The sequence below is a fragment of the Tribolium castaneum genome, chromosome 6 (genome assembly GCF_031307605.1).
Source record: "Tribolium castaneum strain GA2 chromosome 6, icTriCast1.1, whole genome shotgun sequence".
Taxonomy (NCBI): Eukaryota; Metazoa; Arthropoda; class Insecta; order Coleoptera; family Tenebrionidae; genus Tribolium; species Tribolium castaneum.
In genome coordinates this window covers 8941727-8965826 of record NC_087399.1, presented here as the reverse complement: position 1 = coordinate 8965826, position 24100 = coordinate 8941727, and the positions used below count along the sequence as shown (strand labels likewise).

Sequence of the window (24100 nt, the reverse complement as noted above, 5' to 3'; positions counted from 1 at the left end):
TCACAAAGAGACACTGTTTTAAAAATCACTCTTTGAATTGCGTTTTCTTCAAACGTAGGGTAAAAGTTTCAATGTTTATTGTTATGTAAAACATTTTCTCAAAAAATTAGCTTTATTTTGAAGTAAAAAAATCTTAAATTTTTGTAATTTTCTGTTTCATTTTTAAGAAAATTATAACAATTTAACATTTTTTTACTCCAAAAGCTAATTTTTCAAAAAACTGTATTATATAATCATTTGAAAAGCTACGTCTCGTAAGAAGTAGGCTCAAACATTTTTTTCATAGGAATTTTTAATTCAGTTTGAAGCCCTTCATCAGCAACCGAGAGATTGTACGGTACCTACTTTTGAATCACCATGTATAACGAAATAAATCCATTAGACGAGTTTTGAGTTATGCACATCCAAAGTTGGCTGATATTTTGCAAATCTGCATGGTTTTTAATAACTAAATAACTAAAAGACAACATAAACTACACAACAACAAATAAAACGCAAATGAAAAGAATGCAGTATAGGGTTATATTTCTTTGAATATGTTAGTACTAAGACGTAAATAAATGTAAGTTTTTTTTCAAATTAAAAGCTCAATAATTTTTAACCCGTTAAAATTATGTCCATTCAGTGTTACTACAGCATTTTTTCCGGAATCACAAAATAAAGAAGTGTAAGGTTTTCTGTAAGCCCTAAATTTGAAAATACTAGATTATTTTCTACACTTACAAAGTCAGCTTTCTAGACATTAGGGGTATCAACCTTTCATTTATTTTTATTTTTTTATACTTCCTTCATCAGGAGGTGATCAAAAATTAATGAAATTTTTTAGAGTGATGCAAACATTATATATTTCTTAAATGTTGTTTTTAAATGGAAACACCTTTAAACCTAAGAGCCAGGACGAACCACTATTTTAACATTTTTGTTTAATAAAAACCACCCCTTTAAAAATATTGTCTTCAAATTAATAGAAAACACTTAAAATAAAACGTCATACTTGTAGAGAAAAAACGATTGGTGGACTTATCTCATTAGCGAACTGAAAAAATGTTCACAATGTAACATTAAAATAAACCAGTATATTCTAAAGCCAATTACTGCATTTCAAAGAGAAGATTTTATAGCATACGTTTCTACATTTTTCTCAAAATGACTAACTAAACTTGGACTAATTTCATAATAGCATTGAAATTACTATGAATTAATGTGCTAGTGCATGGTGCAACATTAAACTATTTGATACTTCCGTTTAAAAAAAATCTATGAATTCCGGGTTCAGAGTGTCGTAAAGAATCACTCCAATAGACCAAATGTAGAAACAAAATGAAGATTCGGGACTTCCCCACAAAAATACATAGGTTTGAAAACGGACTCCAGGTGCACTTTGAATAGCTTTTTTTCAAATACAGACTAAAAAATTCAGTGTTTATTGTTATTTATAATGTAGATGATTGTGTAAAATAATAATGTAAAACAAATTCTCAAAAAATTAGCTTCATTTTAGAGTAAAAAGATCTCAAAAAATAAACAGGCAAATTAAGCCAAAATAAAGAAAATTTTTGAGAAGTTTTTTACATTATTATTCTCCACAATCATTTTCACCATAAATAAGAAGAAACACTGAAACTTTTAGGCTGCATTTGAAGAAAACGCAGTTCAAAGAGTGATCTTCAAACCAATGTATCTTTGTGGGGAAGCCCCGAATCTTTATTTTTTTTTATATTTGGACTACTGAAGCAATTCTCTTCAATGTCATGAACCCGGAATTCCCCAATCTTGAATTTTTGAGACAGCCTGTATTAACATTTTTACATTTTATCGGTGGATTTTATGTATATATTCACTAAATTCTTTTTTAGATATCATTTTGTGTCTTATCAACATTTTTCCATAGTTTCGTTTAGAATTTTTCCAGCTATGTGGAGAAGCCCTAAATCATAATTTTTTGTTCTGTTTGGACTACTAAAACGTTTCTCTACAATGCTCTGGAATCGGAATTCGACAATTTTGAGACACCCTGTATAATTAAAGTAACCCAACAATGATAATTTAATTCTAAACTCCAAAATATTTACAAAACCACCATTTTATTTAAAAAATTGGAGAAAACATCAAAAACCTTTTGTGCTTTAAAGAATGTATTATTTTACTTCTCAACGTGACATCACGAAAACAAAAAATGAGGTTGGTGGTTTCTGCAGAACGCATTTTCTCATTTCTATTCAATTAAATAAAATTAAAATGAAATAGAAACAGCAAAGGAAGGTTAAAATTAATTAAAATGTAACAGAAAAAATTGAGCAATAATCAAATTAAAATTTCATTTTATTGCACCACAATGTGTATTTTTCGTGGACGTAATTTCACCGGAAATGGCATTAACTTTGAATTTTTGAGACGAGCAACATTTACAAATCCTTTATCCTCCAATACAAAAGATCGAATCCCATAAATAAATATTTTTCAATAAGGTGAAACCTTCACACCGGTTTAATAAATAAACAATATATTCATCTGTGTGAGAGGTCAATGACACTTAAAAAATGTGACAGATAAGTAAAAAGCGAGCAGCAACAAACGACAAATGTCATGTGAAATGACAGCTGAGCACTTTCAATTTTTTCTGGCAAGTGAACTTGATCGAGGCCGTGTCGGGCTGTTTGGTGTCGGTTTTTACCTGGAAGTGCGGTGCGTCTACCTGGAAGGGCTTTTTTCATGGCCAAGTTGGCCAATTAGGAACGGTTGCAGAGCATCGCCAATTAATAATTTTAATAACTCGTTCCGTTTCGCAGTTCTCGCTCGAGCTGTCACAGCAGCCCCAAATGACACATGTCAGATGTTGGCTGTATTTATCACGTGGCCCAAGGTCGGGCCCCAAAAGCGGCGCCTGAGTCATTGTCGTTAAATGTCATACCTGTGTTGGCGAATTCGTCGGGGGTCCGACCCCCGGCCATCAGCCATTTGCACCAGTCGATGGTCTCCCACTCGTCGATGGACCGCGCGGGGTTGAGGAGGCTGTCGAGGACGGCGTTGAGGTGCTGGGGGCACGGCGAGCTGGAGCAGTCGGCGTGGATGTAAGCGGCCGTTGCTCGCTTGCCTTTGGCCATCAGCACTTTCGCCTCGAAAGTAGAACTTGAGGCCATTTTCGCCACTAAACTGTCATCACATCAGCAATTTCACTGCCGCATCAACTTCACTTTTTCACAGCTCACTCGCGACATTAGCGCACGACCGCGAGTCAACTCCATCAACAGATTTACTTCTAACACGGTTTCACACGGATTTAGCAACCGGACAACTTGGAAACTCGCGTAAAATGAAACGGAGTGATTCTCGAGGCGACCTCGCTCAGGTTGTCTCACTTGCACGAGTATGTCGTCACACAAATGCTAAATATTTCCAACAGTCATAGAACTTTGAAAACACGCCAAAAACAGCTCTATTCACAACGCGAATAAGAATATTTTGTTGCGCGAGGTTAACGCTTGACCACCATGACACCTTCCTGAACTTGACACCAACATAACGACACCAAAACCACCAGCACGCCGTCCTTAACTCAAAATCCTCCAAGAGGAACAATTATTACGCACGCAAAACCAAATTTTTACACCCAGCGCAATCACAAACATCTCAACAACGAAATTTCCGCCGATTTTAAACGGAATTCCAGCCTGTTGACAATAAAAATTACTAAAAACAGCGGTACCAACACCAACAAAAACGGGGAGCTTGTGAGCCTAAAAAAGGTCACTTACCAAACAGGTCGTAGACAGAAACGCACAAGACGGTACACCGGTCAGCTATACGAAGGTTAAAATAACAGAACCGTAAATTATTATTTTGAAAAAACTATTAGTCCTTAAGCAACTAACATCAGCAAAAAACTGAGTAAGAACAATATCAAGACTAGACTGGAAATAAAGCAAGTCGTACCATTCATTAAAATTTTAATAAAAATATGAATATAACTATGTGTTACCTAAAATGACATTTGAGGGTTTTAGTATTGATTTCGATAATTTGTGAAATTGTAAGAAGCACTAAGAAGAAAATAAAAAAAAAATCATTAAATAGAATTTTATTAGATGTTCGTTTATTTGCGTTTCTTGGATAAATTCTGCTAATTTACCATTTACATTAATAATAATTATTACATTATTGTGTGAAATGTTCTCTTAGTATGCATAGGAATCTGAAGTACATGTATAGTATTTATATAACTTATATAAATACGCATTGGCGCATTAACAAGAATATATTTAATGGATCTAAAAATTAATTTTTATTTATTTAGTTCATTTCTTGCGATTTGGAGAAATTAGTTGTGAGTATTAAGTCTTTAGAAGAGTCTAAGTTTTTACGATTTTTCACTGCAATCTTATGAACAGTAATCAAAGTACTCTTTGACCCCATGGATAGTAGTAAAAGATAGTACAGACTGATCCCGAAATACTGAGTCTGTTGGCAACACATTTGAAAGTATTTGTGCTCGTAATTTGTAACACTGTAACCGAATTCGATTTTTCTTGACAATTATTTGACGTACAACAAGAATGTTAAATTGTTGTTAACTGGAAGAGTACTCCATTGGTATCCTTAAAAATGTAAGTCCAGTGTTGCCAACAGACTCAGTATTTCTGAATCAGTCTGTACTATGGTTTTATCTCTTTTTTCTGATAAATTTTAAATTACGTTTATATTTCACTGCATATTACAAATAAATAGAAGCATTTTATTGTCGGTTCACATTAATAAAAACCACTTTCTAGTGTAATTCTTTTATATTTGGCCTGTGTAAGTCGGCCTTTAAATAAGCGCCAATATTTCTAGTAATTTATAGTGAGAATATATTTTTAGTTTGTGGACTTTAAGTCGATGTATTGGACAATGAAAACGACATAAAAATATTTCAAATAACAAAAAAGTTATAGACCTGTTAAAAGTTTTTGGTGGGTTTTCTTGGCTGAAAATTTCGCGTGGAGGTTTAGTTCAACACAATTTTTTTTTCATATACAAAAACTCTTAATTTGTGCTTTATTTCACTCAAAAAAAAATTAAATACGCTGTTACATTATTTTACTATAAACTGAAATGAGATATACTGTTCCACATGTTCTGTCAGGAATGTTTCTAGATTTGTACGATTCTGCTAAGAGATGTACTGTTCTGTCGCTGAATTTTCTGTTGATGCCCAACCAGTTCGAGATGTGAATTTTTCTAGATTAGTACGCGTCTTCAAAAAAACACCACAAATAATTTATTTATAGCAAAACTCCTGCCACAAAACGTAAATTCATCAAAAAAAGCAAACAATAATTTGTGACCAAAACCCACCAGGTTGGTACCACTCGTCACAAGTGTCAAAAAAGTTTGAAAACAACGTTTTATAACAATAAGTGCATTTTTCCTCCCAATTACTTTAAATAATGTCGTCAGACGTCGAACCTGAGGCGCCCGACGCCCCCGAAGAGGACAAGCCCGCCACTTGGTCCGACTTGGTAAGTTCCAACCACGTGCCACACATAACCTCACTTTCCCTTCAGGGTCTTGTCGATGTTCTTTGCAAGGCGTGTGAGCAACTCAAATGGGCCCAACCGTCCAAAATCCAGAAAGAGGCGATCCCTGTGGCCCTCCAAGGCAAGGACGTAATCGGTCTTGCCGAAACAGGATCGGGAAAAACCGCGGCTTTTGCCTTGCCAATCCTCCAGTCCCTCCTTGAAAACCCCCAGCGCTACTTTGCGTTGATTTTGACGCCGACCCGGGAGTTGGCGTTTCAGATTTCCGAACAGATTGAAGCGTTGGGGGCGAATATTGGGGTTAAATGTGCTGTGATAGTTGGAGGGATGGATATGATGTCTCAGGCCTTGATTTTGGCGAAAAAGCCGCATATTTTGATCGCGACACCAGGGAGGCTTTTGGACCATCTCGAAAACACGAAAGGGTTCAATTTGAAAGCGTTGAAATATTTAGTTATGGATGAAGCTGATAGGATTTTAAATATGGATTTTGAAGTGGAGGTTGATAAAATCTTGAAAGTGATTCCTCGAGAAAGGCACACGTTTTTATTCTCTGCCACGATGACGAAAAAAGTGAAGAAATTACAAAGGGCTTGTCTGAGAGACCCTGTCAAGGTTGAGGTCTCAACCAAATATCAAACTGTTGAAAAGTTGCAACAATATTACATTTTTATTCCCGTCAAATTTAAAGTACGTCCGGTGTCACGAATTTAAACATTTTTCGTTAATTTTGTGATTTCAGGACGTTTATCTTGTCCATATTTTAAATGAAATGGCCGGAAATAGTTTTATGATTTTTTGTTCTACTTGCAATAATACGATAAGGACGGCTTTGTTATTGCGCAATTTGGGGCTTACTGCGGTCCCTCTTCATGGTCAAATGTCTCAAAATAAGCGGTTGGCAGCATTGACAAAATTCAAAGCCAAAAATCGCTCAATTCTCATATCAACAGACGTTGCCAGCAGGTAAGGAAAAATATGTTTTTTTCTTAGGGTGCAAGGCTTCAATATTATTTTTAATAAGGGACGGGTAACTTGAATAAAATATTTACAGCTAATTATAATTAATTTTTACAAAATCACTGAAATTGTAATATAAAAAAGTAATTACAGTAATCCATATACTAATTCTAGTAGTATCAATTTAATTCTTGTAATTGCGACTTAATTTTCGGAATTTTAAAAAGAACTGAAGTTTGTAATTCACAAATAATTCCAGTGTAATTCCTTAAATTCCAGAGGTAAGCAATTGTTATTTCTCTACTCCAAAAATTACAAATCATATTTTTATAAACTTGGTAATATGTAGGAGATTTTTTGCTACATTTCGGTTGTTTTAGAATTGCAACAGTTTATCTACAAATTGTAATACAGATAGAGAAAGTTTAGGTTTTTTCGAATTTTTAAAACGACGAAAATGCTAATTGTTGTTATCTAAGTCGATAATTTCAAGTCAGTGTTTGTAAATACTACGTAATACCTCCACAGAGGTAGACACTAGACTTATTTGCATTCGAAAATCGAGTGAGCAGCAGAAGACCTACAGCCTTCACATAATAAAGTAACCACAAACAATAATTATTAGACCCAAATTTCAAATATAATGATTTATGATATACTCCTACTTACAAGCAGCTTTGTCTAGATTTGGGAAAAATCAGAGATTTTAAACGTTTCAAAATTTAAATTATATTAATAGTATTTACATTGCAATTTTCTATACGTACAGTTAGGTAAACTATTTAATGTTTTATTTGTATTAATTTTGTTTGTTTATATCAAGAAATACTGCAGTCGCTACGTAAACGAATTTTCCTTTAACAAATGGCCATTACGTTGTTAGATAATTTTATTAAAAACACTTTACATTTCCACAATTTATCTCCGTAAGATAATAATTGGTAGTTTTCATTTAAGTATTTATTAAATTAATCCGAATGTGTACATTTGGTATACATAGGCATTAGTTACGTCATGAGTGCATGAAGTGCATAAGTACAAAAATATTCAAGGATGGCATGCAAGAGTTATATCGAGGACTTTTTCCTAAAGAAAATTTCACTCAATATTGATACTTGGTAGAAATTCAACGAAGAAAATATTAAATAAAATATTATTTTTAGATGAATTACGATCAAAAAATCGAGATTGTAGCTATAATAACTATCGTCGTTCAAATACTAATTGTATTTGTAACGTAATGAATAAATGCAATTTGTTAGCTAATAGCCCGAATTTTTTTTAATTTTAAAGTATCAAAAAAATCGTAGATGTACTCGTAATTTATAATTGATTCTTTTAATTAAAAACTGAAGTGATCACGCAGATTCAACAAAAGCGAATTAAAACTTTACGAATTCCAAAGACGATGGACATAACGGCATCTGTCTTTTGATTAGGTTTTTGATTTAATATAGTTTTGCTGACAACAGATTGTCTTATTATTTTGCAAAGGTTATTTTTTTGTTTTTATTTCTTATTATTTATTAATATGTATGTTTAATAAAAAGATAAACGAGTGTGCATAATTATTTTCAATTTCGCAAAACAAAGGTTTAATAACTTTATTAAAATTTTGACTTAAAATACCACATTAAATTTTAAGTGATCCATTGAATCCATCAAATTAAATCTTTTAAAATCACAGAAATCTTATAACTTAGGCAGCTAATCAACTAGTGTTCATAGTATTGTAGAAATCTGAAGGTCTTAATTTTTTTGAGCCCCAACTATGAATGTTTTATTCTGTTTACTGCATAATACCTGTAAAGTTTTAATCGGTCGAAAACCATAATTTTGAATCATTTTGCGACCTAAATTCAACACATCGACAATTTTAATTTATGAATTTTTTGTCGTTGCCGGCTGTTAAGCATTACTTAATTATTATTTAATGAATAAATCGAGCTCAAATTGCCCCTTTTGCCTTGATTGAGAAAAGTTGGGTAATTAACGCATTCTTTTTCATGCTTTCATAATAAATTATGTGATGGTATTCAATAGTTGCGTGGTTTGAATTTGAAACACAATGATGTAAAACAGACGGATGATTTTTCAATGATTTTGACTAAAATTCGTCACTACCTCTGATATAAACATAAAAAATATCAGTACATACCGTTATTTTAATTGCGATAGCCTACACTTGTTACTGTTTTTAGAGGATTAGACATTCCGCACGTTGATGTTGTTATAAATTTCGACATTCCTACACACAGTAAGGACTATATCCATCGTGTGGGGCGCACAGCTAGGGCTGGACGTTCAGGCAAAGCAATTACGTTCGTTACTCAGGTAATTAGCGAAAGACAAATGCACAAAAAATAATGATTTTGTCTAGTATGACGTCGAGTTGTATCAGAGGATAGAACAGTTGATAGGCAAACAATTACCACTTTATAAAACAGAAGAAGATGAAGTTATGGTCTTGCAAGAGAGGGTGGCGGAGTCTCAGAGGCTTGCAAAAATGGTATTTTAGTCTCACAATTTTTAATTTTTGATAACATAATTAATTTAACAGGAAATGAAAGATTTGGGTGATAAGAAAGGCAAGAGGAAGAAAAATGACGGAGGGGGCGACGATGACGACACTGAGGGGGCCACAGGTGTGAGAAAGCGACTCAAAGGTATGAAAAAAGGTAACAAGAAGAAATAAATATTTGACGTAATCTTTGGCCTTTTATTTATTCACTTACCTATACATAAATGAGTAAAAAACAGATTAGAACTCTGTCTTAGTTTCGGTACAAAGTTCGAGGGAATCGTTGAAGATTTCTTCATGTTCGATATTCTTCACATTTTTGTAAATAATCTGACACTCGTCCAAATTTCCACCGCACAAGTTGTGACACGTGTTTACAATATGCGTGGAGAGGTATGACTTGGGCAGTGCGTAAATAACGTCGTCTTTTTTTTGAAAACATTTCAAATCGGTATAATTATGGGACGTGTAGGAACACAAAGTCTGGAATTTTTGCGAATCGATTTCCAGCGAATCTGGAGTCATACTAACACACAAAGACTCGTCTTTGCTGCAAAAAACGTACAAAAACTGTTCAAACACTCGCCAATAGTTACTTGTCAATGATTGTGGGTGGTAGCACTGGTCCGAAAAACCGAGTCGCGGGGATGACATCGGTATTTTCCGACTTTTCCGGGGTCTGGACCGGCTTAAGGGGGCGCGGAATATCGTAGTCCGGTTCTGATAACCTTCTCTGCCGCACGGGGAGGAGTTTCAGCCACTGGAAAAAATTTAATTGGGTGTACTGCCAACTTAATTTCAGAATAACAGGTCCAAATTAATTTTTCTACTCATATCTTTAAAATACAACTTTTACACTTACACATCTACAAGAGAGAAAAAAATATGAAATAATTCTGCGAAAATGTAAATTGAAAAAGTTGATAGAATTTGATTATAAGCCCCATCGGTAGATTTTAAAGCCAGGGCCAGAATAAGCACAGTTTACAGCAAACAGATAAAATAAGTTAGAATTCGGGTCTGAAATTTTTTACTATAAATCGCGTCCTAATTTTATGACAAATGCAATACATTTTTGAAAAAAATTTTTTAAAAGACATGAAAAAAACAATTTTCATGAATGAAAATTTAAAAATGACGGATTTTAATTGCTTTTACATGCTTGAAGGACGATTTTCCAAACTAATCTGATAGATATGATTTAAAGTAATCGATTACTTTTTAATTTAATTAATACGTAATAACACTAATAACTTATTACAACTAATAAAAAATTATTATAATTAAAATGTAACTGAGTACAAAGTAATCAGATTACATTGTAGATTAATCTATAATTATATTATTAATTAAATCACGATATAATCTAGTTATGATGCCCAATTCTGGTATGTTGTATTATAGATTTTTTATTGGCAAATTTTTTCCATCGTAGAAAAAGTAAAGTATGCAACTCGTTTATAAAACCTGACAGATAAAATAATTGTAATATACTATTCTTACCTCTTCATCGGTAAGATTGGGGTTGACGAGACTTGTGGTCACGCCAGGCGTCAAAATGGGGGCCGAAGTGACTTTCGCAAGTTCATCCAGTAATAAATTAAGATCATCCGAATATCGATACCCAGATTTGTCATGTTTTCGCAAAATTACGTCCGGTTCCGACTCCGTAAATTTTTCAATTAGGAGCTGCACTTTGCCCTTGGATTCGAGCTTTTCCCGGTCTAAATCTTCAAGGATTTCGTCGAGACTTCGGAACTGTTCGGGAGGGTGTATTTTGGGGGGCAATTTCGGGGCTTCTTCTTCTTCTTCTTCTTCGTCTACAAACCAACGACTCAAAACGTGAAAATCTCATGGGAAAAACGACCAGAAAGCGGTTAGCGGAAAAGCCGAGAAAGCATGCAAAGCAGTAAAGAGTGGAAATGAACCTGAGAGTGCCACTAGTGTGGAAAAATGCTAAGATCAACACCTGGTTTTGCTGTTGATTCCGCGGTTTCGGCCGTTGGGTTATTGGAGGCCTTGGCCTGAAATTTGTACTTATAGACCGGCAGCTCGCGACAGAAAAAGCGTGATGATCGTATACAGTAATTTTTACCTTACATCAATCAACAAGTACAGTCACCTAAAACGAAAATGACGCGTTGAAAAGTTCGACGTTTCGCCTATCATCCTTTGAATTGATTAAGGATTTTTTGCTAATAAAACGCTATTTTAGAAAATCAAAAACGTGTTGAAAAGCGTAGAAATAACCTCTTTATGACCAAATTGTCATTTTTCAGCTTATTCTCGAAGTTTCGCTTAAAATCAATCGAGATTACGTGAAACATGTAAAGTAACGTCAGTTTTATTTTATTCTTGTGATTTTGAGGCGTGTTTTTACAAGATCTTACAAAAATGAATTTTATGTAAAAACGAACAAAATTGCGTGTTTATAAAGATACAATAAATCACTTGTGTTTTATTTTATCTCAAAAAATTAATGCAAATTAAACTTAAAAAATTAAACCTTAGTAAACCTAACAAAAAAGAAAGAAATTTAATGCAATTTATTCTGAAAATAGTTAGCTTTCTGTCTTTCCCAAAATTTTGGGAAAAATTTTATTTTTGGTCTAATTTCTCATTTCGTTTAAGAAGAAGGTTAAATAATTAATATTTTTTAGTTTTTCTTTACAAATTTAATTAATTAATAATAATAGTTGCCTTCATTACAAAAAAATGTGAGGTAGCGAAATTTAGCTTATACGGTTGATTCTAAATAAATTTTAATGTGAGATTAAAATTTGCCGTATAATAAACAAAATTGAAGTTGAATTAAATTCTTCTTCGCTTTTTTGCCTTATTTTTGATAATTTTTACGAAATAATGTTTCTGCAGCAAGAAACATGAAGAATTGAAAAATGTTTTTTCTTAAGTTTTTGTTTTTGTGGTTATTTAGCTCGGTTTATTTTGGTAATAAATTCAAAAACTTATTTATAAAGCTTGAAAAAAGTAAGAATTCTTATTTGACAGAATTTTTAATTCTTGATGAAATTTCGCCCAAAAACGAAATCGAGTGAAACACACAAAGTAACATCAGTTTCATTTTATTTATGTAATTTTTAGGCAAATTTTGCATTATTTTGTGGATTTTAGACGATTTTAAATTGCACGGTCGGCGTTTGTTTATGGGCGCGTCATTTTCATTTTGGGTGACTGTATCTAATGTGCAAAGTTAAATTAAGTTGCATGAAGAATACGCTTTGTTGAATGATCGTATGCGATTGAGAATAAATGAAAGTTGATGTAAGAAATACAGCCGAATGCCATGTTTAATTAAATTTCTTCCAGAAGTTATTTTTTAAATTTTTTCTTGTTTTTTTATTTCTTCAATTTTTTCATAATATGGCCTTATTTGGTACATAGTGTGCTTAATAAGGCTACATGTTACAAAAATAATTAATTTTAATTATTTAACATATTTACTTAATTAAAATATTTAATTTAATAAATTGCTTAAATAAGAAATATGAAAAACTTGTTGTTAAAGTATAAGAATGTCAACGCAAATAACGTTAAGATTATAAGTAAAAATTTTATGGGGTTTCTGTATATTGTGGAGTAAAAAACGGTAAAAAAGACAAAGTTCTGAATCCAAAGCCTAAACAACTACAACAAACGAATTGACGTAACTAACGCCATGGTTACTATTACGCACTATAGAATGTAAAATAAATATAAAAATAGAGGATGAGATTATAACATTTTCAAACCCTTTACATGGCCTTAATTAGGTACCTTATGTGTTGGTAAAAATTACGTTTTTCGTGGTTATAAAATGGTTCAAGTGGTCAAAGTGTCCGTTCAAGGGAGATGAAAGTATTCTATGGGACACAGACAGGACCAAGCAAAAGTGTCCGCTATAAAGAGGTGTCTGTTTAAGAATACTGGCATAGGTCCAGAGGGCTTTCATCGACTTTTAATTTTATAAAACAATGTTTTTATAATCGTATACCATATGCCTTTTCGGAATTTTTTTGTTGGTAACATTTTAAGCCTTCCTTTTAATATCTGAATCCTACATTATAAACACCATTTTAAAACACGCTTCCCACAGCAACATGTTTTAAATTAAAACGTTCCAACAAAAAAAACGCTTAAAGTTCGAGGGGTCTAGGTATGCAACTCGCATACGCTTGTTGCATAACGACATTCTTCGAACTTTACTATTTATATTTTTTATTTGCTCACATTTGACATACTTAGTTTTTAGAAGTTGTTAAATATTCACTACTGGTAAAACAATGCAAAATACAATGCTTTATTTCGTAAATTATTTTTTTTTAATTTGGCGCTTTTCTTTCTGATTGGTGCTTCGAAATATTTGCTAACCCTGTTGGGTATTTGTGTATTATCTGTTTCAAAATTATAAAAACGCCAACGTCGCATTTTACCAAATTATTTTTTATAAGGTTGATAAAAATGTCATTTAAACTATAAATTGCATTAGCTATTAATTTTGTAAAGTGTACGAAAAAATGTATAACAATTAATTTGGAGAGAAATACCGATGTTGGCGTTTACATAGTTTTGAAACACCTAATACGATATCATAAAAAAGAATAAATAAACACTTAGGACAACAATAAAAAATCACAGGTTTCTGTTACAAATTGACAAAATAATAATATTATTAATAAAATGTTCTTGGCAATGCTCCAGATATTATGATGGTCACCATCTTGTTCACAGATAAGGAATTTTGCCATTTTGAATTACAGTAAAATTCCCATAAGACAGTGGCTTTCTGTTGCATTTTTTCCATCAACTTTCATTTATTTAGTGTACGATCACTCAAAAAGCGTATTTTCTTTGCAAATTGACATTTAATTTTTACCAAATGTGCAAAACTCTAATAAAGTGCACACTGTATACTAACATCATGTTTTTTCTGTCATGAGTAGAGAAATGGCAAAATTTGTTGAAACTTACCCTCAACTGTGCTTTCTTATTTTCTAAAATGTTTTGAAGCTCTGACAACATTTGAACAGCGCTGTCATCGCTCATATCGACTTTGTTAACTACAGTCGGGTCAACCTCTGCGTAAATTTCCTCCTCAACCTTTTTCTCGTCTTGTTTTCGATACTTCTTCTTCCAAACTCGCCGAATGAAACTTTTCGATTTTTTGATTTTCTCTTTTTTGCCGGAACTTTGACTAGAATCCAAAACTGGCTCACTGTAAGGGTTATACTTATCCAAATCCTCGTAAATATTATCATTCGTGTGCCCCACAACATCGCAACTAGCATAAAACGTGTTCTCAACCAAAAGACTATTTTTATTACAGTCCAACTTGGGCTCAGCGTAAATAACTTCGTCACTTTGGACATGTCTAGTGGTTGCGTATTGGTCATTTTCCACCAATAAACTCTTCGTTTCGCGAGATGTGGCCCCCTTGTCCCTTTGCTCACTCACACTGAAGCCCCGCCTCAACGGAACACTGTACTTTACACTTTCCCCCGAATATTGCGAATCGCCCGAAATCCGCTCGTAAATATTTTCCTCCCTGTTGTTGGTTGTTGGTCTAACAACTTCCTCGAACTCGTCCTCTTCGTTGAAAAGGCAGCTTGGTAACGAGCCCTGAGACACATTTTTGCATTTCTCCTCCTTGGTGACTTTTTTCGTCGCTATTTTACTGATTGCGCCCAAACTACCGCCATAGCTTTGCGCCCCTAGTTTCTGTAACCTCTGGATTATTTCATTACTTTTTTTGGGTTCTAATTTTAGTCGATGGGGGAGTGTGTTTTGGCGTTCGAGGGGCGCTTTTGGCGGTGTCTGGGGGTCGTTGGGTTCAGTTTGAGGGAATAAGTCGTCGAGGGAGTAGCGGAAGTGGCTCAGTCGTTTGGGACTTTCGCTGGGGAAGTTTTGGTTCTGGTTAAGGACGGCCAGGATGGCTTGCATCCATTTTTTCTGGTCGTCGGAGTTGTCCGCTTTCTAAAATATGTTTTTTATTTTCATTACAAATAATCTAATATTTCTTCAAAATAAACGCTAATACGAATTTTTCTTTTTTTTTTAATTTCAGTCAAACTTGGACCAGCCACTCTTTAGTACTGTAAATATTTGACAGCTGCTCATTTGTGGTAATAAACTTCACATGGAAATTTTTTGTCATTTTTCTCTTAATTTAGATCTAATATGTGGGGAAAATTTACATAATATAATTCTCATAGTTTTCTGTTTCAATTTACTAAGTTTGCGATTCGTGTTCGCATTTTTTGAAATTACAGTCAAACCTCGGTTTAGCGACCCTTTGGATTGTAGAATTTGTGATTTAAAACCTTCTTTATGCCATTTTTTAATAATAAATCTCCGTAAAAATTCATCTTGTTCCTTTAAATTGTCATTAAATAATTATACTCGAGATAATTAGCGTTTTAAGGTTTTAGTTTAACCAATTCTCAAAACGGCTGCTGTGTTCGTATATTTTAATGTTCTTAAAACTACAAAGATTTGCTCTTTTTTGCTCGATTTAACTTTTTAATTTATTTTTCATAATTTTAGCCTAAATTCCTGTTTTTAAATCGATAGAAAGATCTTCTTAAGATAGATTTGTGTTCCAGTTTGTACAATTGATGAGGGTTGATTCTGTTAAATAAAATTATGTACTATATTTAAGATTTTACACTGTTGTGGTGAAGTCATTCTTTTATGACTGTGTGGTAGATAACAGCATAACAGTTTGGTAGCCGACTGGTCATAGGAAAGCTCTTCAAGGCTTCCAGTTTTTTTTTTGTGTTGGTCGGCTTTAATTCGCATTTTTATAAACCGATTTTTAAATTAAAAATCCTTCCATTATCATCTCTTTACATCTTCGAAAATGCAACATATATAATTTATTTTAAATTTGTTATTTATCAACAACTTTAATACAAAGAGTTTTTTTACTATTTTTACCTTTATATGTAAGCAATTCTCTACAACACTTTATTGAATTGGTACGTCGGTTTTTGAGCACCCAGTAATCAATTGAAGAATTTCTTAACATTTTGAAAAGAGTTTTTTTATGCATTTTAATATCTTCAACTTCAATTTTGATACTGTTGTTTATTGTAGGTAACTTTTCTTTTCATTTGTCTTTTTTTAAACTTAATATAATAAATTCAACGTTTCAATTACATAATACATAACCTACCCTAAACATAATACTTAGCTGATAATAAACTGATTGATTGATGGATTGATTATTATTTTTTAGTTAGTCATTTTAGTTTGTTCAAACAATCAGCATCTGATATTTTCTGTAACATTTTGGTTATCATGTCAATAAAGTATTATTATTATCATTATATGATAATAATAATTCCATCTTTCATTGAACAGATTAAAAAATCTCTGACCAGTTCTTGGTTAATGATGAAAGGTATTTAACTATGACGAGATATACACGTAGTTCTTTAAAGACTAGATTTTTGGGTTAAATATTTGCATTTCAGACAAAACAAACTAGCAAATTCGACAATAAATTAAATGCAAACGGCATTGAAAACAAGAGAGATAATTAACACGGTTGCGCTTAGGAAAAAAAATAACAATTAAAAATAAAGCTGGTTGTAAAATATCTGAACTCATTTTTATGCTTAGCTATATATTTTTTTATAAGTTTATCACTATTAAAGTTGGTCCTAGGCTTTTGAATAATCCTGTATAATCAGAATTAATTAAAATAAGCTCAGTTAACGTAATTCTGAATTAAAACTTTAATTCTATTTCCATACATTAGTTCAAAAATTTTAGTTTCTTCACTCTTCAAAACGCCTGATGTACCTTTTTACCTTTTTACTATTTTTTCGTAATTTTAACTTCAACTCGTACTTTTAAATAATACGATAATAATATAATAATTTATTATGGGTGAAGTTTAACCTAATACAAAAGGAAATACAAAATAAATAAATTAATGCAAATTGATTTAATTCTACAATAAAAAATAAATTCTCATAATTTTTTCATGATTTGGTCTAAAAACTCTTGTTCAAGCAATTTCCAAAACACCTGCTGCGTTATTCGTATTAGTTCGTATATTTTTTTAATTTATTTTAATTATTTTTTTTTAATTTTATCTTAATTAAATTTTTAATTAAAAAAAGACCTCGTTTTAGCAAACCTATAGCACTGCAGATTTTCGAAGAATAAGCATATTTCTGTTCTATTTCACTTTTTATTAGGCATTTTTTCTTAATTTTTGTTCCATTTCGGACTTGTCTCGAATACCTATAAGGAAAATTAATTAACTTAGGCCCGGTTTCGGGTACGATTAAACTTCAGTTAAATTTTATCTCTCAATTTGTTGCCAATATAAAATTAATTTAATTCTGAGCTAAAATTAAAATTTTCTTTTCATAAATCGGTCCTAAAACTTTAGTTTCATCAATTCCCAAAACGCTTGCCATGTTCGTATTTTTTTTCGTAATACAGAGAATAAACTATGTGTAAGCTAACGTTCAGCACTGTAATTTTTTAATGAATTTGTTATTTTTTGTTTGTAACAAATTGTAACTATTATTTGTTTTTTTTGTTTTATTTAAAGTTTAAATTTATTTTTCCGTTAAATATGTTTGCAGAAACTGCGAGCCTTAAAACGAATTAATTTAATTCTGAGCTAAAACTAAAATTTTCTTTTCACAAATCGGTCCTAAAACTCTAAATTCATCAATTCCCAAAACGCTTACCATGGTCCTATTTTTTTTCTTAATACAGAGATTAAACTGTGTATAAGCTAACGTGCAGCAGTGTATTTGTTATATATAAATTTATTACTTTTTGTTTGTTTCTTTTTTTTGTCATTTTTAAGGTTTAAATTTATCTTTCTGTTAAATATGTTTGCAGAAACTGCGAGCTTTAAACCGAATTAATTCATTTCTGAGCTACAACTAAAATTTTCTTTTCATAAGTCTAGTTTTATTAATTTCCAAAACGCTTGCTATGTTGTTCGTATTTTTTTTCTTTACAGAGAACATTGTTTAAGCAAACCTGCAGCACTGTAAATTTTTCTCGAATTTATTATTTTTTGTTTGTAACAATTGTAACTTTCTATTATTTTCTTTTTTGTCTTTCTATTCTGTTGTAAACACATTAAATTTTATCTGAAGAAAATGGAAATATACCACTACAAACCTCAAGTTTGACTTTATAACCTTCACAGTTTTTGTTTTATTTTTCTTAATTAAAGCCTAAATTCATAGTTTTTTTAAATCATCGACAGACTGCGTAAACATTAATTTTGTAATACAGTAAAATCTCTCAACAGCGGACACCGATGGGTAACTTTTAATTGTCCGTTGTGGAGAGGTGTCCACTGAAGCTGGAAGTTTTAATATAGGTTTTGTTACGTTCCTACAAAAATGTCCGTTGTTAAGAGGTGTCCGTTATTCGGATGTGTCCATTAAGGGAGGCCTCTCTGTATTTCATATTAATTTCTCGCCAAAATTAACTATCTTAACCAAATTAATTAAATTTTGAATTATCGTCGGCTGATGTTTTCGTTTTTTTTTTTTTGTAATAACTACAGAAAAACCTAGTTTTAGCGAACTGTCGTAACACTGTAGATATTTGTGCTTTGTCCGATTTAAGTTGTTATTACTTTTATCGCAATTCGTGTTTTTAAATGGATTAATTTTTCTAACAATAATTTTAATTGGAATTCATTTAATCCTGAATTAATTATTATTTCCATAAATGGGTCCACAATTCATAAAATTAATAATATCTATTGTTTTCTAATAAATTATGGAAAACGGATCAGCCTTAATGTCAACGTAATTATAAATAAACTCTAATTAATTAACTTGGTATTTTGGAAAAACTGTCAAAAACATTGTTGTCATAACTGCAGCTGGATTCAATCAATCAAATTATTCAGCACTGCCAACGTAACTTTAATTTAAAAGTTGCAAAACAAACGTCATAAAACACCAGGAAAGAATGGTTTTAAAGAATTTTATTTTGCATTTTATTACGGATTTGTAGTGAAATTTTATTCAAATTGTTATTTACTCGTAAATCGTTACGGTTTGAAGTAATTTACATAATAAAACACAGGTATCTCTAAAATCAGCGTTATGCAATTATGAATTTTATATTTTATTATTACGTTGGCAGATGATGGAAAACCCTACTGTTATGCCACAAACGTCAAATAATTCTTTTCGCCACCTTCGATAAGCGAATTAAAAACAATGAAAAATGAGATCATTCCATTTATCTCGACCTTGTTTATAGCCCGATTACGGGCTGTTAAATAGGGAATTTGTTCGAATCACAAACATTCTCACGTTAAATCATTAAGGCTGGGAAAAGCGGAAAAAATTTACTTACCAAAGTGTAGGTCAAACTTCGTGTCTCCACTTGAAAGGAGTTCGTTACCGAAGGCAGAGATTTGACCATGCAAGGGGGCCCCAGATTAATGGAGCCCTTGCAGGGCGAAATTGTCTCATATTCGGCCTTCGACCTGTAATACAGCAATAACCGATCTTCCAACACAAACCAGTAATTTTTCCATGATGATATCATGCGCTGCAAAACCGCAATAAATTCGGGAAAACTAAAACCCGATACAATTGTACCTTTTTGGTCTTCAAGTGGAGATATCCGGACATCCGCACTTTGACTCCATTGTCCATGATTGGCCTGAAACACGTCACGTGGTCACAGGTTTTGCTTTTGCATTAGTTTGTTTTTCTAAAGAAACACCGGCCGAGAATCATTTTTCGCCGAGATAAGATAAAATATGACACGCCCGAGATAAATTATTTTAAAATTCACAACTTTCCCGAATTAGAAACAATGAGATTAAAAGTGAGTAGAAAGCAAATTAATTGGACGTGTGTTAAGTGGATTTTTCGCGGTATAACACACTCGAATGCCTCCAGAAAAGTGTGAAGGTAACAGCGGCGATCCATCAAAGTTATATTAATTTATTTACAACGAACTAGTTTACAGTTAAAAATGCATTAAACGCAACATCTTCAATTAATGCCAAGAAAAAGTATGGAGTTTTTATTTTTCGCCTTAATAGGATCATTTTTTTGAGGTGTTTTTTCGTGTTTTCGCTCAGAATCACTCTAAAGGACGTTAATTTCGATCTAATTTATTCAAGTTTTTTTTTTAATTTTACTAAATCGTTTAAATAGAAGACCTAATTCTAATAAAAAACCCAAACAGTATCATTTGTGATTATGATTGGTCCTTTTTATTAAAATTATACTTGCGAATTCTCAAAAAAGTGAGTTGTTTATTGAAAAATTTGGTATAATGCTTGAAAAATCCAAAAGCGACTTAATCTTTGACCTTTACTAATTTTAGTAATCTTTGGTCAGTTGGAGCAAATTTTCACGAGAAAAGTGAGTTTTTATTAGAAAAAAATGTGCTTCAACGAAATAATTTATGAGAAACAGTTGAAGAAGAAAAATGTTTTCAGTTTAAAATAACGCAATTTTCAATGTAAATGGGTGATCTTTTGGTATGTTTTATCATAAAATGTTGAGAAAAAAGTGAATTTCTCGCTAATTAATCAAGAATTTAAGCATTTTTAACCAAATTTCGAACAAGATAAATGAGTTTGTCACTCAAAAATATGATAAAACTAAGTGAAAATGCCAAAATAATGTCATTTTCAATCTTCTTTTGTGACTTTTGGGGTAGTTTTTGACTGAAAAATACGTTCCAACAAGGCTGGAAAAAAAACAACAATGCTATTTTCGGTATTGAGTAACTTTTTTCCTCTGCTTAGGTAAAATTTTACTAAGAAAAGTCAATTTTCAACTTAAAATTGTGTGAAAATTTGAAAAAAAAATGATAAAAGAATAATTTTTTGACCAGAATTTGGTCATTTTTGAAAAAAATTCGCAAAATAATTGAGTTCCTCACTTAAAAAAAGATAATTCTACTGAAACGACAAAATAATGTTATTTTCAATCTTCCTGTGTAATTTTCTGTGTAAAGTTAGTTAATTTTTGGCTGAAAAACATGATAAATTGCTCAAAAAGGCAAAAATTTCGTGATTTTTGATCTTCATGTTATGTTTAAGCAAAATTTCGCGAAAAAAAAGTTTTCAATTTAATAACTTGGTAGGAGAATTTCACAAAAAATTAGTTTCTCATTTATAAAAATAAAATGAGTTAATCTGAAAAAATAGATGACAACAATGCCTTATTAGAGGCAAAATAAGTGTGTATCTAGTTTAAATAATGCAATTTTCGTAACATAATTTTGAAAAAAAATTTGGTATTTTTTACGAAATTTCGTAAAGCAAATGATATTATCACTCAAAAACAAAATAAATCTAAGGAAAAACGCCAAAATAATATTATTTCCGATTTTATTTCGTGATTTTTTTTGGTATAACCAAAAAAAGTGCGAAAAATTGATTGAAAAACATAAAAAATTCTGTCATTTTTGATTACCAGTGCTCTGCTTGAGCAAAATTTCACGAAAAAAAAATGAATTTTTGGTTTTAAAAAAGGTGCTTATTTTATTATAAGCAAAATAACTTGGGAGAAACAATTCGCAAAAAAATAATTTTTCATTTATAAAACGAATTAATCTGAAAAAAAAACAGATCACAACTTTATTAGAGGCAAAGTATAAAAACGCCAACGTCGCATTTTACCGAATTATTTCTTTAAATAAAATTGATAAACTTGTAAAATTGTTATTATTTCTCATTGAAACTACAAATTACATTAGCTATTATTTTTTTGAAGTGAATGAATATTTTATAACAGCTAATTTTGAGAGAAAATGCGACGTTGGTGTTTTTATAGTATTGAAACAGCTAATACTTAGTTTAAAACAATGCAATTTTCTTAACAATTTTGAGAAAAAAGGGGTCCTCGCTTAAAACTAAAAAAATTGGGTGTATTTGACAAAATTTAACCGAAAAACAAGATAAATCTAAGGAAAAAAAACGTCAAAATAATGCTCGAAAACAGCAAGAACAGTGTCATTTTCGATCTGCTTGGTAACTTCCGTTCAAAATTTTGCGAAAAAAGAGAGTTTTTAATTTAAAGAATGTGCCAAAAAATTTTTTGCAAAAAAAATTGTTCTAAAATTTATAAATTGCGATACAAGGTCACCTAGAAAAATAGATCGCATTAAAGTTAAAATGTAATTTTTGGTATATTGTCTGATGTTTTGGCTTTTTTTAATGTAATTTTAAGAAAACAAGAGAGGGTTTTTTCACTCATAAGTCATAATTAATTTTTAATTTTCAGTGAAATCTCACAAATTTTCACTCAAAAACTAGATAAATTTAATAATTTATTGAAAAAAGCCAAAGGAATATTAATTTTAATCCTTCTGAGTTACTTTATGGGCTGTGCTAGCGTGTGTATGCAAATAAAGTAAGCTTTTAGCTAAAAAAAACATGCTAAAATCTAAGAAAAAATGCAAAAGTTATGTCATGTCATTTTCGATCTTCAATGGTCTATTTGAATAAAATTTTGCAAGAAAAGTAAGTCTTCAAATTCAAAAATAACTTTATTAAATTAATTAGATACATGATTTTTTTAGGGAGACTTCACAAATTCAGAAGATCGAACATTTTTAGGCCTATTTTAGAGGAATATGTGAGGTTTTAACTCAAAATTACAACGTTATTGGATGACGTGTTTTATTGAAAACGTCCAAAAGAAAGTCAGTTATAGATCTGGTTTAGTATTTTTATGTGAAATAAGCTCGAAAAAACTTTTGCCAAAACGTGTTTATAGCAAGATTTTTTACGGAAATTTCACAAAAAATATTAAATTCGCACTCGGTTTCGCATCATAACATAAAACGAGCTACAAATTAACAAAATTGATTAACATTATTTTCGATTTTAATTGGAAATTTTTGGTTCCAAATTAGAACTTTCCACCTGTTTTAACAAAATTTCAATAAAAAAATGTTATTTGATTTTGGGAATTTGGGTTAAAAATATTCAGAGATGCAAAAAAAACCATTAAACTTGTTTGAAGTCACGAGCCGCCTATGTAACGCAATTAATCAAATTTTGAGAGAGAGCGCCAGCTGGGTTATCACAGGAACTAACTGATTTCAAGCATTTTCCTCCCGGGTGTATAATTAAAAATGAAGAAACACAAAGTGAAAGAATTGAAGGAAAGTTGTGCACAAATAAAAATTAAGTGAAACGCGAAGTAGCATCACAAGTGCAATAATAAAGACATTCACTTACTTATTCAATAAAAATTGTTAATTTAATTTAACATTTGACAAGCGATCTGTTTCCAGTTTCACTTTTTCAATTCTTACAAATTGACTTCCGTGTGACAATCATATTTGATGAATTTCGAACACATTGCACGGACAAAACCTGTTACAAATGCATTTATTTACGTATAGGTAGCATAACAAAAACAAGTAAAAGTAAATAGAGCAACAAAAGTATGTACATTTCCAATTCGAAAAATTTCTAATCGATTAATACAGACGCACCCGAGCGGCGTAAAAACACTAAACATTGTCCCACAACCCCTTTTGCGTGACTTACCCCACAAATTCAATTTCGTAAATAGGAAAATAGTGCAGTGATGAAATGATAAGAAAGGTGTGGGTGTTTACAAAACATCACAAACAAAACAATTATGACAACAGTACTTTGGGGACACTCACCTGAACTGTGACACTCTCGCCGCTCACATTCGCAGCACGATTTGAAAAAGGCGCATCTTTTCAAAACTGTTACTCGGAAATTCAAACGGAGCGCACAGTCAGCACAAGGCTACGTCGTGGTCTTTTGCCAGTCGGACCCTTGCGGAAGTAAACTTCCGTTGCGATAGTTGCGCGTTTATGTTGTGGAATTGTAGCGTATCTGGAGCACTCCCTCTCGGCCAAGCCTCGCACTGGCAACCAGAGTCACACGAACGGGGGAAAACCCACAATGAATTGTTGGGTGCAGAAGTTATTTTTTTGGAACATTTAGTTTATTAGTTTAAGAAACAAAACTCGATAAATTTAGTAAATTATTATTTTGCATTTTTCGGGCATCCTACTTTATTTTCGTTAATAAATCAGTTAAAATAAAAAATACATTTTTTTTGTTAAATTTCGTTATTATAGCTACCTA

General features: G+C 31.7%; 3 protein-coding genes across 7 annotated transcripts in view; 1 reads left to right on the top strand and 2 right to left on the bottom strand.

Annotated features, from left to right (window-relative positions):
* The window catches only part of Ubr3 (Ubr3 ubiquitin ligase), a 56912-nt gene extending 53259 nt beyond the window's left edge, over positions 1–3653 (bottom strand). The window contains exon 1 of the mRNA XM_964327.5: positions 2912–3653. Coding sequence (XP_969420.2) covers positions 2912–3140 — 229 coding nt within the window. The 5' untranslated portion in view covers positions 3141–3653. The remainder of the gene's footprint in view (positions 1–2911) is intronic.
* A 1548-nt stretch (positions 3654–5201) lies between these two features.
* pths (porthos) lies at positions 5202–9185 on the top strand. The gene is made up of 6 exons (XM_964698.5): positions 5202–5498; positions 5544–6206; positions 6259–6482; positions 8678–8810; positions 8857–8985; positions 9037–9185. Exons 1-6 carry the CDS (start codon positions 5427–5429, stop codon positions 9169–9171), a joined length of 1356 nt encoding a protein of 451 aa, XP_969791.1. The 5' UTR covers positions 5202–5426; the 3' UTR covers positions 9172–9185.
* LOC100141985 (hypothetical protein) lies at positions 9175–23987 on the bottom strand. Of its 5 annotated transcripts, none has more exons than XM_015982409.2 (8): positions 23647–23987; positions 19599–19662; positions 19351–19548; positions 13966–14967; positions 10967–11021; positions 10501–10811; positions 9594–9757; positions 9175–9547 (listed from the first exon to the last, which is right to left on the bottom strand). In XM_015982409.2, exons 2-8 carry the CDS (start codon positions 19653–19655, stop codon positions 9238–9240), a joined length of 2097 nt encoding a protein of 698 aa, XP_015837895.1. In that variant the 5' UTR covers positions 19656–19662; positions 23647–23987; the 3' UTR covers positions 9175–9237. The 5 variants fall into 5 exon arrangements, with proteins under 5 accessions (XP_015837895.1, XP_015837893.1, XP_015837896.1 ...); XM_015982407.2 differs by having other exon boundaries at positions 10501–10817; positions 23647–23986; XM_015982410.2 differs by having other exon boundaries at positions 10501–10808; positions 23647–23986.
* Positions 23988–24100: the final 113 nt, after the last annotated feature.